This window comes from Oncorhynchus masou, chromosome 21, assembly GCF_036934945.1.
Source record: "Oncorhynchus masou masou isolate Uvic2021 chromosome 21, UVic_Omas_1.1, whole genome shotgun sequence".
NCBI lineage: Eukaryota > Metazoa > Chordata > Actinopteri > Salmoniformes > Salmonidae > Oncorhynchus > Oncorhynchus masou.
In genome coordinates, this window is record NC_088232.1 from 6,693,566 (window position 1) to 6,710,372 (window position 16,807).

Sequence of the window (16,807 nt, forward strand, 5' to 3'; positions counted from 1 at the left end):
TTGTAGGGGTGCCCATGTGGCTAGGGATCAGAAATGTCTAGTGTGAGAGAGGCAGGTTGAGGTTTCCAGGGTCAGAGTAGTGCAGAAGTTGTCATATGCTGAGGAAATGAAGAACATAGAGGACGATGAGTCAAGGGGGAGGGATCCTGAGAGGAGGCGTGTGAGTTGTAGATCTGTACCAGTACAGAGTGATAAACCAACAAGTGATATGTTTCAGTAATATTGGATTTTTGTGGTGGCAGCTGAATAGAGGTATTTGGGTGTGCGAGACTTGACATCAGAAGAGTTACAGGATGTGTTAAGTGGTGGTGTTCCATCCTTTCAGCCTGTTGGCCTGGAGTAGGACTAAATCGATTTTAAATAGTGGAGTATGTATTTTGTTTTTTTAAATATGTAATTTAATTTTTGTGTGAGTGTAGTATTCGATGGTAGGGTATTTCTTATTATTCTTATTAAACAATTGTTTAAAGCAAAGTATAAGGCAGTTATACTCCAGTCTAGTAGGTGGCGGTAAGGCAACATTTACTGAAAGTCAACCGCCGTTAAACTTCATCAAAGAAGAAGTAGTAGTAAACAGAAGTAAACAGTGACCAATAACCATTTCCACGTTAGCGGTTTTATTGTTATTTAAAAATGTATTAACACCATGGAACTCAAAATATGACTAATTTAACAGCACAGCATTACATACTTACATCAGGTAGTTTTTAATTCGCGTTGGAGACAGGACTTGGTTGATAGATGTTATTTAGCTAGCTAGGTAGCCGCTAACAATAATGGCTAACTGTATGGTTTTTCACACTCAAATAGCCTCCATCATGGAGGTGTTAGCGAATGCAGCCGTGGCAGAGATCTGTAAACTCGTAGACGACGACTATGCAGTGTTCCGTTTGGAAATGTCTCAAAGCCAGAAAGAAAACAGGGGATTGCGGAGGGAACTAAAGGTGGCACGGGAGCGCGTCCTCGCCAGTCGTCCCAGTAGTGTCAAGATCCTCGACCGATACAGAGGAATGGCAAGAGGTACATTTTGCATAAATTGTCCAGTTCCCCTCTGCGCATGTGTTCAGATGTTATCCAGAATTGTGACTTGGTCAGTTTTTTGATAGTATGCAATAGACGGGTTGGTTGTTTAGAGTTTTTCCTGGTGAGGTAAAACTCTGGGTCCTATTCCTCGGCTATGACAAAGTATTGTTATAGATAGCTTCCCTTTTCATCTGTGTTATGACTATAGGGCTTGGATTTTTTGGGGTCATGTGAATTGGAAACACTCCTGGCCTAAGGTGGATCAAAACCTTTAAAACTACCACAAACCTTGTTATTATTAATTTTGAATCAGATATCAAAAGAGACAGAGAAGACAACTTTAATGGACACCATGCTCTGTATTTTAGTGAACTACTGTAGCAGGGCTGAGCATTGTGCAAAGAATGGTTACAATGTCTTTAAATATTAATTTCACTCTATAAACAATGTTAAGCAGACAGGTTTGAAAGTCTTCATTTAATGTGAAAACCTAATTGTTCATCTAATTACATTGCTCTTCTGCAATTATTAATTCTGTAATCTTTATGTAAGGCAGGGTTACATTTAACACTATACACAATAGACTTTGTAACAGTTGTTATGTGTAAGTCATACAACCACTAACCTTGTGTTTTTGTCCTGGACTCCATCTGTCCCACCAGAGGTTGGTTTCCTGGTGCTCACTGTAGGAACTGGTTGCCTGTAAAAATCCATATATTCAATCATTATATCAACTACTTTCTAAATTTTAATTTAAAAATAATATCCCCCTTTTCTTTAAGTATAATTTATTGAATATCACTCAATCTATTGCACTCTTCTAACCAAACCTGCATTACCAGTTCATATCAGTAAGTTGGAATCAGTTCAGGGAACAGAACAGAAAACCGGAAAATAAAAAAATTATATTTCATTGGTTTAGAAAGGAACTATATAATCCGGTATTTTTCTTTGGTTCAAACCGGTTCAGAAATGTAGTTTGCTGGTCTGAACAGTGGAATGGAACCAAAAAAAAAATGGTTCTGTTCAGAATGAAACGATTGGAAAATTACTTTGGTATTCAAGACAGGCAGCCATCAGGGCGTCAATCTCTGTAATTGCGAAAGTTATGGTGGTGCTAGAATCCATCAACTCTCTCTTTCTGCATTAGCTATGCATCTGTTATGGTTGGACAAATGTGTTTACATTGTCTGTGTAGACTGCTCTGTGGTGGAATTTGTAGGTTTTTTACTTTTAAGGCCGGGAAATTTGCTCTGGAAACATTTGAATAATCACCAGCAGTTGAAATAAAGTAATATGCAAACGAACATTACTGGACTAATAAACTGGCTGACTAACCTTTTCAGAAACTTCAGTATCCCTAAGCCTTTGGTAGCAGCAGATCGTTTAATCTTTATCCTGTGCCAAACTCATTTATTCCGTGAGTCTAAATCAGGGGACGCAACTTTCACTGGGGGCGGGGGGACACGTCCCCTCCACATTCTGAAATTGCATTTCTGCCCCCCCCCCCCCCCAGTTTTATCATTGGAATGTGATACAAAACTAGGCAACAGTGTGCTTTAGGACCATGCGGACTCCTCCGAGCGGTCGGGCAGGCTGTTTCTGGAACAAAGCCTATTCCCCCTTAGGAGACTGAAAAGATTTGTCATGGATCCTCAAAAAGTTCTACAGCTGCACCACTGGTTGCATCACTGCCTGGTATGACAACTGCTCAGCCTCTGGCCGCAAGGCACTACAGAGGGTAGTGCTAACAGCCCAGTACATCACTGGGGCCAAGCTTCCTGCCATCCAGGACCACTATACCAGGCAGTGTCAGAGGAAGGCCTTAAAAATTGTCACCCTAGTCATCGACTGTCCTCTCTGCTACCGCACAGCAAGCGGTACTGGAGCGCCAAGTCTAGGTCCAAAAGTTTTCTTAACAGCTTCTACTCCCAAGCCATAAGACTCTCAAACAGCTAATCAAATGGTGACCTATACTATTTGCATTGTCCCCCCCTCCTCTCTGCTACCCTGCTGCTACTCTGTTTATTATCTATGCATAGTCACTTTAATTCTACCTACATGTACATATTACTTCGACTGACCTTTGCCCCTGCACATTGACTCTGTACCGGTACCCCCTGTATATAGCCTTGCTATTTTTTTTTTTACTTAACACTTATTTTTCTTAACTGCATTGTTGGTTAAGGGCTTGTAAAGTAAGCATTTCACTGTAATGTCGTATTCGGCGCATGTGAAAAATAAAATTTGATTTGGAGTGTATCTGACTGGATAAATAATAATAAAAGAAAAAAGGTTATGTCCCCCCCACTTCTAAAAACCAAAGTTGAGCCCCTGGTCTAAAATAATATTAACGTTAGCTTCTGGAAGCATCTATATATCGAGCTAATGTTATCAAATCAAATTAAAGTTTACTTGTCACGTGCGCCGAATACAACAGGTGTAAACTTTACAGTGAAATGCTTACTTACAGGCTCTAACCAACAGTGCAGAAAAGGTATTAGGTGAACAATAGGTAAGTAAAGAAATAAAACAACAGTAAAGAGACAGACTATATACAGCAGCGATGCTATAAAAGTAGCGAGGTTACACACAGACACCGGTTAGTCAGACTGATTGAGGTAGTATGTACATGTAGATATGGCTAAAGTGACTATGCATATATGATGAACAGAGAGTAGCAGTAGCGTAAAAGAGGGGTTGGCGGGTGGCGGGACACAATGCAGATAGCCTGGTTAGCCAATGTGCGGGAGCACTGGTTGGTCGGCACAACTGAGGTAGTATGTACATGAATGTATAGTTAAAGTGACTATGCATATATGATAAACAGAGTGGTGTTAAAAAGAAAAAACAGAGCAGTGTAAAAAGAGGGGTTGGGGGCGGCACACAATGCAAATAGTCTGGGTAGCCATTTCATTACCTGTTCAGGAGTCTTATGGCTTTGGGGTAAAAACTGTCAAGAAGCCTTTTTGTCCTAGACTTGGCACTCGGGTACCGCTTGCCAAACGGTAATAGAGAGAACAGTCTATGACTGGGGTGGCCTGGGTCTTTGACAATTTTTAGGGCCTTCCTCTGATACCGCCTGGTGTAGAGGTCCTAGATGGCAGGCAGCTTAGCCCCACTGGGCCGTACGCACTGGGCCGTACGCACTACCTTCTGTATTGCCTTGCGGTCAGAGGCCGAGCAATTGCCGTACAAGGCAGTGATGCAACCAGTCAGGATGCTCTCGATGTTGCATCTGTAGAAACTTTTGAGGATCTGAGGACACATGCCAAATCTTTTTAGTTTCCTAAGGGGGAATAGGCTTTGTCATGCCCTTTTCACGACTGTCTTGGTGTGCTTGGACCATTCTAGTTTGTTGTTGATGTGGACACAGAGGAACTTGAAGCTCTCAACCTGCTCCACTACAGCACCGTCGATGAGAATGGGGCGTGCTCGGTTCTCCTTTTCCTGTAGTCCACAATCATCTCCTTAGTCTTGGTTATGTTGAGGGATAGGTTGTTATTCTTGCACCACCGGCCAGGTCTCTGACCTCCTCCCTATAGGCTGTCTCATCGTTGTCAGTGATCAGGCCTACCACTGTTGTGTCGTCTGCAAACTTGATGATGGTGTTGTAGTCGTGCCTGCCTATGCAGTTGTGGGTGAACAGGGAGTACAGGAGGGGACTGAGCATGCACTCCTGTGGAGCTCCAGTGTTGAGAATCAGAGTGGCAGATGTGTTGCTACCTACCCTCACCACCTGGGGGCGGCCCGTCAGGAAGTACAGGATCCAGTTGCAGAGGGAGGTGTTTCGTCCCAGGATCCTTAGCTTAGTGAAGAACTTTGAGGGTACTGTGGTGTTGAACGCTGAGCTGTAGTCAATGAATAGCATTCTCACGTAGGTGTTCATTTGTCCAGGTGGGAAAGGGCAGTGTGGAGTGCAATAGAGATTGCATCATCTGTGGATCTGTTTGGGCGGTATGTAAATTGGAGTGGGTCTAGGGTTTTTGGGATAATGGTGTTGATTACCAACATTACCAACATTTCAAAGAACTTCATGGCTACGGACATGAGTGCTACGGGTCTGTAGTCATTTAGGCAGGTTGCCTTTGTTTTCTTGGGCTCAGGGACTATGGTGGTCTGCTTGAAACATGTTGGTATTACAGACTCAATCAGGGACATGTTGAAAATGTCAGTGAACACACCTGCCAGTTGGTCAGCCCATGCCCAGAGCACACGTCCTGGTAATCCGTCTGGCCCCACAGCCTTGTGTATGTTGACCTTTTTAAAGGTCTTACTCATGTCGGCTACAGAGAGCGTGATCACACAGTCGTCCGGAACAGCTGATGCTCTCATGCATGCCTCAGTCTTGGTTGCCTCGAAGCGAGCATAGAAGTGATTTAGCTCGTCTGGTAGGCTCCTGTCACTGGGCAGCTCGCAGCTGTGCTTCCCTTTGTAGTCTGTAATAGTTTGCAAGCCCTGCCACACAAGACGAGTGTTGGAGCCGGTGTAGTATGATTCAATCTTAGCCCTGTATTGACGCTTTGCCTGTTTGATGGTTCGTCGCAGGGCATAGCAGGATTTCTTGTAAGCTTCCGGGTTAGAGTGACGCACTTTGAAAGCGGCAGCTCTACCCTTTAGCTCAGTGCGAATGTTGCCTGTAATCCATGGCTTCTGGTTGGGGTATGTACAGTCACTGTGGGGACGACGTCCTCAATGCACTTGTTGATAAAGCCAGTGACAGATGTGGTGTACTGCTCAATGCCATCGGAAGAATCCCGGAACATGTTGCAGTCTGTGATAGCAAAACAGTCCTGTAGTTTAACATCTGCTTCATCTGACCACTTTTCTATAGACAGAGTCACTGGTGCTTCCTGTGGTGCTTGCTTATTTCCTTTTACAGCTGACTGAGTGCAGTCTTAGTGCCAGCATCTGTTAGTGTTGCTAAATAAACAGCCACAAAAAGTATAGCTGAAAACTCTCGAGGCAAGTAGTGGCCTGCAATTTATCACAATATACTCTACTTCAGGCGAGCAACATCTAGGGACTTACTTAGATTTCGTGCACCAGCTATTGTTTACAAATATGCACAGACCGCCCCCCTTGTCTTACCGGAGTGTGTTGTTCTATCTTGCCGGTGCAGCATATATCCCGCTAGCTGAATATCCATGTCGTCATTCAGCCACGATTCTGTGAAACATAGGATATTACAGTTTTTGAAGTCCCGTTGGTAGGATATTCGTGATCGTACCTGGTCTAATTTATTGTCCAATGATTGCACGTTGGCGAGTAGTATTGACGGTAATGGCAGCTTTCCCAGTCGTCTTCTCCGGGTCCTGACCAGGCATCCGCCTCTTTATCCTCTGTACCTGCGTCGCTTCCTCTTGCAAATAACGGGGATGTCGGTCCTGTGGGGTGTTTGGAGAATGTCTTGTGCGTCATCTTTGTTGTAGAAAAAATCTTTGTCTAATCTGCGGAGAGTGATCGCTGTCCTGATATACAGAAGCTATTTTTTGCCATAAGATACGGTTGCAGAAACATTATGAACAAAATAATTTACAAATAACACACACAAAAAACACAATAGCACAATTGGTTGGGCGCCCGTAAAAACTGCTGCCATTTCTTCTGGCGCCATTTTAAATAAACTGCTTTAACTGATTTATTAACACATACTCTGTTTTCCATGAAAATGTGTGTTCGCTCTCTCATGAGGCAGGTAGAAGAAGACTTACACTAGCTAACAAAAACACAAATTCAGATCCCACAGAATGTGAGCGAAGAAAGAGGCAAAGTACAAGTCAAACAATTGTTAGTTCTATCCAAAATCCTTGGGACATACCTACCCTAAACCCCTAACCATTTTACCTTTCATCTTCAATGGGGTAGGGACGTCCCAAGGATCCCTGATAGCAAGGACAGCCAAACAACGAGGTCACAAAGGTTCTAAACCGAGACGCAACATTGCGAGACTTCCGGGAACCCTTGCGAAGCAGACCAAACAGACCAGGCCGGGGTTTGAGAAGTCGATGAGAGAACAAAAACAACTTTAGATTGAAGTAGTGTCTTTGATCTGACGGCCTGCACATGTTAGACCCGATGACATGTTTCTGCGCATGAGTAAAGCTAGCCAACGTTGCAATGACCTCGCCTACATGCGTGATCAGGAATTTCGTTTGGAGAAGCAGTTTCTGCCTATCTTCATACTGTACCGTCTTTGACCAGGTGCTGATGCAACCAAACTAGTGGTTGATAAGGCTTTGGAGGCTGTAGCTAGGAGACCACTGTGACTGACAAGTGAATCCACCTGTCACAGCAAGCATGGCGCTACCGCGTCACTAGACAAAACGGAGGAAAACAGGCTGAAATTGGGGGAGGTGCTATGTAAACTTGTCCAATAAGAAACGGCTGCTTTCTTTTCCGTTGCAAAACATTTTTCTATGACATGAACTAATTAATATGTCTGGTAAACGCATTTGCTGCTGCTGTCTCGCCACACGTTTTCCGGCGACGATGGGGCTGGCCCTAACCTTTTGGGGGCCTTACGCAAAAGTTTGAAGGCAGAGAATGTTTTAGAGTTAATTTTCTGAAGTTCTACACATGTTGCCATGGGGTACCGAAAATGTTTTCAAAATGCATACTGCCTCCAAGTGGTGTGTGTGGCGCTGATGAAGCCTGCCTTCGGTTGTCACATTTTCGTGAATGAGGTAGTATACCTAATAAACTGGCCGGTTTGTGCCTTCAAGTATTCATACCACTTGGCTTATTCCACATTTTGTTGTGTTATAGCATTAATTCAAAATGGATTTAATTACAATTGTTTCTCACTAATCTACACACTACCCCATAAGTGAAAACATGTTTTTGGAAATTTTAGCAAATTTATTGAAAATGAAATACAAAAATATCTAATTTACATAAGTATTCACACCCCTGAGTCAATACTTTGTAGACTTACCTTTGGCAGCGATGACAGCTGTGAGTCTTTCTGGCTAAGTCTCTAAAAGCATTCCTCACCTGGATTGTGCAACATTAGCTAATTATTAAAAATTGTTCAAGCTCTGTCAAATAGGTAGTTGCTAGACAACCATTTTCAGTTCCATAGATTTAAGAAAATTAAACACAGCCACTTAGGAACATTCATTGTCTACTTGGTAAGCAACTCCAGTGCAGATTTGTCCTTGTGTTTAAGGTTATTGTCCTGCTGAAAGGTGAATTAATCTCCCTGTGTCTGTTGGAAAGCAGACTGAACCAGATTTTTCTGTAGGTTTTTGCCTGTGCTTAGCTCCATTAAGTTTATTAACAACAAAAAAATCCCCTGTCCTTAACGATTACAATAATTCCCATAACATGATTCAGACACCACTATGCTTGAAAATATGGAGTGGTACAAAAACGTAATTGCTTTGCCACATTTTTTTGCAGTATTACTTTAGTGCCTTTGTTGCAAGCATGGTGCATATTTTTGATTCTGTACAAGCTTCCTTGTTTTCACTCTTGTCATTTATGTTAGTATTGTGGAGTAACTACAATGTTGTCGGTCCATCCTCAGTTTTTCTTATCACAGCCATTAAACCATAAGCGGTTTTCTTCCTCTCTGGCAACCGAGTGAGTAAGGACACCTGTATCTTTGTAGTGACTGGGTGTATTTATACACCATTCAAAGTGTAATTAATAACGTCACCATGTTCAAAGGGATATTCAATGCCTGTTTAGTTTTTTTTTTGCCCTTCTACCAATAAGTGCCCTTCTTTGCGAGGTATTGAATCTGTGTTTTAAATTCACTGCTTCGACTGAGACCTTACAGATAGTTGTATGTGTGGGGTACAGAGATGAGTCATGTTAAACACTATTATTTCACACAGTGAGTCCATGCAACTTATTATGTGACTTGTTCAGGAAATGTTTATCCTGAACTTATTTATGCTTGAATACTTATTACTTTACTTTTTAAATTTAATTTGTTTTTAAAAAATCCCCAAAACATAAGTCCACTTTGACATTATGGGGTATTGTTTGAGGGCCAGTGACCCCCCAAAAATCCAAATGTAGTCCATTTTAAATTCAGGCTGTAACACAACAAAATGTGGAAAAGGTCTAGGGGTGTCAATACTTTCTCAAGGCACTCTATACATACTTTTTTTGGGGGGGGGGATGGGGCCCCTAAGTGACCGCTTATGTCACTTATGCCTGTGTCTGGGCCTGATGTAGCACTTCCGCTGATTACTTAGCTATCTTGCAAAAAATGTATTTACCAGGCAGGTCAATTAAGAATGAATTATTCTAACACAGAGACACAAGAAACACAATTTTATATTCTAACCCAATTCGTATTATCATATTCTAACCAGATTTTTGATTTACTGAATTTCCTATTGTCATACTCTATTAAAATAATGTAATGCATGGAACACAATCAATCAATCAATAAATAAATAGTATGTCAAGAAGTTATGAGAAGGGACATCCTTGCCACTTGTAGACAGTGTCAAGTGTACAATATAGCGTTGAGCATTGACAGTACCTAACTTAACTACCCGTTTCCGCCAATCACTCTCTCAGGTGAAGCACATCTCACTGGAGGCCACAGGAGCTTTGTGAAGCCAGCGGAACACAACACATGGAGAGATGACCAACCAATCACTGTTGATGAGGGGAGTGGAACCTCAACCAAGCACGTTATTGTGATAGAGGTTAGTGTCATAATGTAACATTAACAATGACAGTACATCAAATGTGGCCCGTTTTTAATTTCAGAAAGGCTCCCCTCAGCTATTCATCTATTTGCCATAGGGGATTTTGAGACTTCACTACCACATTGTTATCCAATTCAACTCATGTACCAATAATAACCTCCTCTCTTCTTGTCAGTCTGCAGAGGCTGCAGGTCCTGGAGTCAAGCAAGAGAGATCTGAAGGAGAGAAGGACCCACGGCACAGCAGAGACATCCAGACTGAAACAGCGGCTGTAGCCCCGGAGGACCTTACCGCCGCGCCCCAGGCCAGGACCAGACACAGCATCTTGGAGGTCAGTGGAACGCCGAACGCCGTCCTCAAGTCAGAGACAGACACCGAGACTTTAACTGTAACACACAGGCTCTTACACACAGGATCTGAACACAGATCAGAACCAGAGAGACTGAGCTGTCCAGCTGCTTCCGGCTCAGAGTACCTACCGGTATTTCGCCAGAGGATGGGTCATTCCCGTGGAGATGGTGATGGTGACGCGTTAGACACTGGCGTTGATGGTCTGTCTTGTTCTTACGCTACAGAGATGGACCCTGGCAACATGCCCTTGGGTTTAGAAACACAGACTGATCTGTCTAGAGGGAAATGGAACCGGTACAGTAGTAGTGTATACTCTGAAGGTTGTCTAGATAAGATAGGTGAGGGTTTAGTAGTAGATGAAGTGACTGTAAGATTGGAGGGCAACGTACTGCCCACATGGAATGGTCACCTAGGAGACAGACACTCGCAGGGCAGAGATTTCTTAGACTACAGGGAAAGCTTAGAGACAAATCAAAATGTCGCCACACACTCCCCTTTTCACGTGTTCAGGGATCGCGACCCAGTGTCCACGTTGACGGCACCTTCCGATTCACACAGCCAAATCCTTTTCGATCAGGTATTAAACTCAAACGACAGAGCTAGAGCCCAGGCTCACGGAGGGGGAGCCACATCAGGCAATACTAAAGAGAAACGGTTCCTCTGCATGTTCTGTAACAAAGGCTTCAGCTGCCCGCAGAAGGTGGAAATCCACAAGAGGGTCCACACTGGGGAGAAACCCTTCAGCTGTACCCAGTGTCACGTGCGCTTCGCCCAGGCTGGTGACCTGAAGAGGCACCAGAGGGTCCACTCAGGGGAGAAACCCTACAGCTGCCCCCAGTGTGAGAAGCGGTTCTCCCGTCAGGACCAGCTGAAGAGGCATCATATGGTCCACACGCGAGAGAGGCCATTTGCCTGTACGCACTGCGGGAAGAGGTTCTCAGAGAGGAGCTACCTCAGGATACACCAGCAGAAAAACCATTCCACTCAATAGCTTCTGACATTTACATCAAACACTGCATTAAAGACAAATGTATATTTTCATGGTTGTCAGCAGAAAAGGTCCACAGATATATTTGGAATAACAGATCTCAGTGTTGAATATTTCTGGGTAGACTATTGCATCCATACATTGTGTGATATATAAGGCATATATAAGCCTAAAGTCTGATACATATTGTGTTTGTACTGTGTAGGCGAAATGATGTTCACAAATGTGTATTTCATTACTTCTGTTAAACTACAAAATGTTGTTTCAATACATTTTTAATTGGAAAATGTATGCAAGTTATCCATTTTTTGTTGATGTGTATATGTGGTTTTCATATATAGTGTATTTAAAACTTGTTTATGTTTAATAAACACAAAATGGGACTTTTCATTCTAAGACTTTCATTGAGACTCTTTAATATACATCACATCTGATCTCACCCTATTCTGTATGAACCCAACAGCACTTTATAACCAATATACACTTAAATACACTTACACACTAACACTTACTGTACAATTATATATAGTTTAGTCAAGTTTGTCATATGATGACTTTTGACTTATCATAGCTGACTCATATTTACCCACATCATCATATTTATGTCCTCCATGATGGGTTTAACAACAATAAAGTAATTCTGTATCTACAGTATATGACTCAAACGTAGTGGGGATGGGTAAACACTCCATGTTGGAAGTGTGTTTATCTGTGTGTGTGTGTGTGTACGTACCTGAGGGAGTGTATGTCTGTGTAATCTGTATCACCTCTCTTCCAGGAGGAGGGTCCAGAGGTGCTGCTGGTGAAGGAGGATGGTTGTGAGGAGGGTCTGGGGAACATGGTCATGGAGGACAACCAGACTACACCTCCTCCTGAACCCACAGAGGAACCAGCTGAGCTGCACAGGACCACACACTGTCTCACTGAGGTGAGCCCACTGTAAACTACTGTCTGAATGGTTTTTCCTTTCAGATCCTAATGAATTAGACTATGTAGACAGAGAAGGACCTGATCTTCGATCAGCACTTCTACTTTGAGACTCTTTCTAGGTACGGTCCCAGGTCTAGATGAATGTTGTCTTAAGTGTGAAGTAATCAAATCAACTAACAAGTTTCCAAAGTACTCAAAGCAATCCCTCATTGCCAAATCAGAAGGTGCTCCATAGCAGGGTGCTCATATCAGATTTCTTGATCCAACATCCTCTCACTCTGTATCTCTTACAGTCAGTAGACATGGAGGATGGGAAGCCTAATCTGCTGCTGGTCAAAGAGGAGACAATAGAAGACGAACCAGAGAGCATTGACCTGAGTGAACTAAAGATGGGGGAGCAAGGTAAGGGAGAAATAATTATAGCATAGAGCAACTTATGTTTGCATACAAAAACACATCTTAAAACTTTTTGGGGATAGGGGGCAGTATTTGGAAGTTTGGATGAATGAGGTTCCCAAAGTAAACTGCCTGTTACTCAGGCCCAGAAGCTAGGATATGCATATAATTGGAAGTATTGGATATAAAACACTCTAAGGTTTCCAAAACGGTTAAAATAATGTCTGTGAGTATAACAAAACTGATATGGCAAGCGAAAACCTGGGGATCATCCATCCAGGAAGTGGGATTTTTTTTATGTGGGTACTTTTCAATTGAATGCCTATACAGTATGCAATGGGTTAGGACCCAGATTGCAGTTCCTATGGCCTCCACTAGATGTCAACAGTCTTTAGACATTGTTTCACCCTTGTATTCTGAAAAATTAGGAAGAATGAGACCATTTTGTAAGTCGGCTGTAGAATGAAGCAGAGCTGGTTTGCGCGCCCTTTGTTGTTTTTCCTTTCTATTGAATACGCTATTGTACGGTTGAAATATTATCAATTATTTAGACAATAGACAACCTATTAGGATGTATTCGTCTGCATGTCGTGACCTCCTTCAAGTCAGTGGATTACTGAACAAAACGCGCCAACAAAACAGAGTTTTTGGGATATAAAGAGGGACTTTATCGAACAAAACAAATATTTATTGTGTAACAGGGACTCTTGTGACTGCAACCAGATGAAGATCATCAAAGGTAAGTGAGTAATTCTATTGCTATTTCTGACTTTCGCGACTCCTCTACTTGAAAATGTTTGTATGCAGATAATCGCATGGTATGCTTTCGCCATAAAGCCTTTTTGAAATCTGACGCAGCGGCTGGATTAACAAGAAGTTCATCTTTAAGGCGATGTATAACACTTGTATCTTTTATGAATGTTTATTATGAGTATTTCTGTATTTTGAATTTGGCGCTCTGCAATTTCACCTGATGTTGTCGAAGTGGGTCGCTTGCGGAACGCCTATCCTTAAAAATGAACTTGATCAGGTAATTGATAAAGAAAAACTCCATCTGTAGCATTTTCTCTGCCATGTTTGTAAAGTCCATTTTCTAACCTCCTGCAGGTGGTTGGCTGGAGGCTAACAGAGGAGACTGGGCTGCCGTCTTAGATTTCCAGATCCAGACGGGTGCAGCCAAGGGCCCAGGGGACAACATTACCGAGCAGGCCAGGACCAGAGGTGACATAGTGGAGGTCAGTGGGTGGGACAGCGTCTGCGGGGACAGGGAGGTGTCTGTATGCCTGTATGCTGGGGGGGGGGGGGGGGCTGACTTGGTTATTTTTGTATTATTGCAGAGACTGAGTTTCCCTCATCTCAGTCGAACCAAAACATATTTCCTTTTTGAATCAACACTTATGGACATTGTTTCATAGTAAACTTCAATGGCTCAATATTGTTAGGTACCTGACAGTGGTTATCATTTTATAATATCATGTCATGCTTCTGTGTGTACAGCAAAGAGTTTCTTATATAAACCTTTATGCTTTTCTGTACAATTTGTGTTTACAGTCTGCAGTCCATGAGGACCAGCTGATGTCTGGTGTTGCTGACGGAAGAGACTGGACATCTGAGGTGGGTGGTCACAAACCCTGGCCCCGGATCAAAACCCTGGATCTGGAGCCATCACTCTTCCTTCCCGAGTCAGAACTAGGACCCAACCGTGAGGGACAGGGACTCCACCACAACCACTACACAGAACACAACCAGTGGACAGGTGGACTGAACCACCTCAGTCCTGTTGGTCATCAGATAAACAGAGGCTCCAGTCAGGGATCAAGTCTGCAGTCTGGGGCTGATAGAGATCAACCCTCCTGTTCCTATGATACAAACACTACAGTATCCATGATGAACAGAGCAGGTCACCCTGGGCTTCAGCCTTCACAGAGAGTGATGGGAGCCCCCCCTGGTGGTAGTCTATCAGCAAGTCTGTCTTCTCCTTCAGGGCCTCGTCCAATGCCTGGTGACTTGGTTCATAGAAGGCCTGGGCCTGGGTCTAGCATTCCTCACTTACCTCAAGTTTACCCCACCAATACAGACAGGGTCAGGATGGGCGTTCACCATAAGAGGTACCTAACCTATAACACAGCACACAATTCCAACAACACCCAAACAATGGCTAGAGGTCACGGAGGGAGCTCAAAAACTCTTGCTTCTACCTCCTCTGGTGTCATTGCGTCACAAAGTGGGAGGCCGAGCATTAGGTTGGACGCCGACAAGCCGTATGCCTGCCCCACGTGTGGGAAGCACTTTGCTGAGGCAAGGTATGTGAAGCAGCACCAGACTGTTCACACCAAGGACAGCTTCAATTGCAAATTATGTCACAAGAGCTTCTCCTTCCTGAGTAGCCTTATCAGACATAGGAGTGTCCACAATGGGAAGAAATCGTAGCAGTGTGTCTTGAGATGTACATTCGGTGATATCTGGGAATCATTATTTTTCTGACATATTATAGTTATAATGTTTAGTGTCTTGGGATAAGAGGATAATTAACCACATACCCCTTTAACGTTGAATTATTTAACAGGCTTGTGTTAATAACTGTTTTTTAGAGAGATAGTAAACCAATGCTAGAACAAGTATAGTTCAATATTCTCTGGTCTGATTGAACTCTTTGGCCTGAATGCCAAGTGGCGCGTCTGGAGGAAACCTGGCACCATCCCTATGGTGAAGCATGGTGGTTGCAGATGTTTTTCAGTGGCAGAGACTGTGAGAGTTTTATTTAATTTATTTTATTTCACCTTTATTTAACCAGGTAGGCTAGTTGAGAACAAGTTCTCATTTACAACTGCGACCTGGCCAAGATAAAGCATAGCAGTGTGAACAGACAACACAGAGTTACACATGGAGTAAACAATTAACAAGTCAATAACACAGTAGGAAAAAAAAGAGTCTATATACATTGTGTACAAAAGGCATGAGGAGGTAGGCGAATAATTACAATTTTGCAGATTAACACTGGAGTGATAAATGATCAGATGGACGAGTGAGGATCGAGGCAAAGATGAACAGAGCAAAGTACAGAGATCCTTGATGAAAACCTGCTCCAGAGCGCTTAGGACTTCAGACTGGGGCGAAAATTCACTTTCCAACAGGACAATGACCCTAAGCACACAGCCAAGACAATGCAGGAGTGGCTTCAGGACAAGACTCTGAATGTCCTTGAGTGGCCCGGCCAGACCCCGGACTTGAACCCGTTCAACCATTTCTGGAGAGACCTGAAAATAGCTGTGCAGCTACGCTCCCCGTCCAACCTGACAGAGCTTGAGAGGATCTGCAGAGAGGAATGGGAGAAACTCTCCAAATACAAGTGTGCCAAGCTTGTGGCATTATACCCAAGAAGACTCAAGGCTGAAATCGCTGCCAAAGGTGCTTTAACAAAGTACAGAGTAAAGGGTCTGAATACTTGTGTAAATGTGATATATCAGTTTTATATTTTTAATAAACTAGCAATAATTTTTAAAAACCTGTTTTTGCTTTGTTATTATCAGGTATTGTGTGCAGATTGATGAGAGGGGAAAAAACAATGTCATCAATTTTAGAATAAGGCTCTAATGTAACAAAATGTGGAAAAAGTCAAGGGGTCTGTATACTTTCGGAAGGCACTAGAATGAAAACGGAATTACGGCGGCAACTACAGGTACCGGAACTGAAGGGGGCATGATAGCGCGTCCTCGCCAGTTGTCCCAGTACTGATAGAATAATTTTTCTGGGTGTGCGCCAGCTCATGTTTTTTATTCTAAGACAATCGACCGATACAGAGGAATGGCAAGAGGTACATTTAGCAGAAGACAGATAAATGGCAAGAGGTGCATGTCACGTTCTGACCTTAGTTCTGTTATTATATCTCTGTTTTAGTATGGTCAGGGCGTGAGTTGGGTGGGTTGTCTATGTTCGTTTTTCTATAATTTGGGATTTCTGTGTTCGGCCTAGTATGGTTCCCAATCAGAGGCGGCTGTCAATCGTTGTCCCTGATTGAGAATCATACTTAGGTAGCCTGGTTTCACTTTTGAGTTGTGGGTGTTTATTTTCTGTCTTTGTGTGTATCGCCAGACAGGACTGTTTCGGTTTTCGTTCGTTCACTTTATTGTTTTGTATTTCAGTGTTTATTTTGATTTATTAAAGATTACATCATGAACACTTACCACGCTGCGCATTGGTCCTCCGATCCTTCTCGCTACTCCTCCTCAGAAGAGGAGGATGAGATCCCTTACATTGCATTTTGCCCCATTCCCCTCGTTGTATGTTAATTTAGATGTGTTAACCACATATGGGTCTTGGACAGTTTTTGGATAGTATGCAATAATTCACCTGATTACTTTGTTATCTTGCACAAAGACACTATCATATTCTAACCAGATTCTTGATTTACTGCATTTCCTATTATTTACCCATTGAAAACAAT

General features: G+C 42.9%; 1 protein-coding gene across 1 annotated transcript; it reads left to right on the top strand.

Moving 5' to 3' along the window:
* The first annotated feature begins 776 nt into the window (after positions 1 to 776).
* Positions 777 to 16,540, top strand: LOC135507666 (transcriptional repressor RHIT-like). The gene is made up of 7 exons (XM_064927259.1): positions 777 to 1,020; positions 9,565 to 9,695; positions 9,874 to 10,029; positions 11,816 to 11,965; positions 12,261 to 12,369; positions 13,471 to 13,598; positions 13,915 to 16,540. Exons 1-7 carry the CDS (start codon positions 777 to 779, stop codon positions 14,791 to 14,793), a joined length of 1,797 nt encoding a protein of 598 aa, XP_064783331.1. The 3' UTR covers positions 14,794 to 16,540.
* Positions 16,541 to 16,807: the final 267 nt, after the last annotated feature.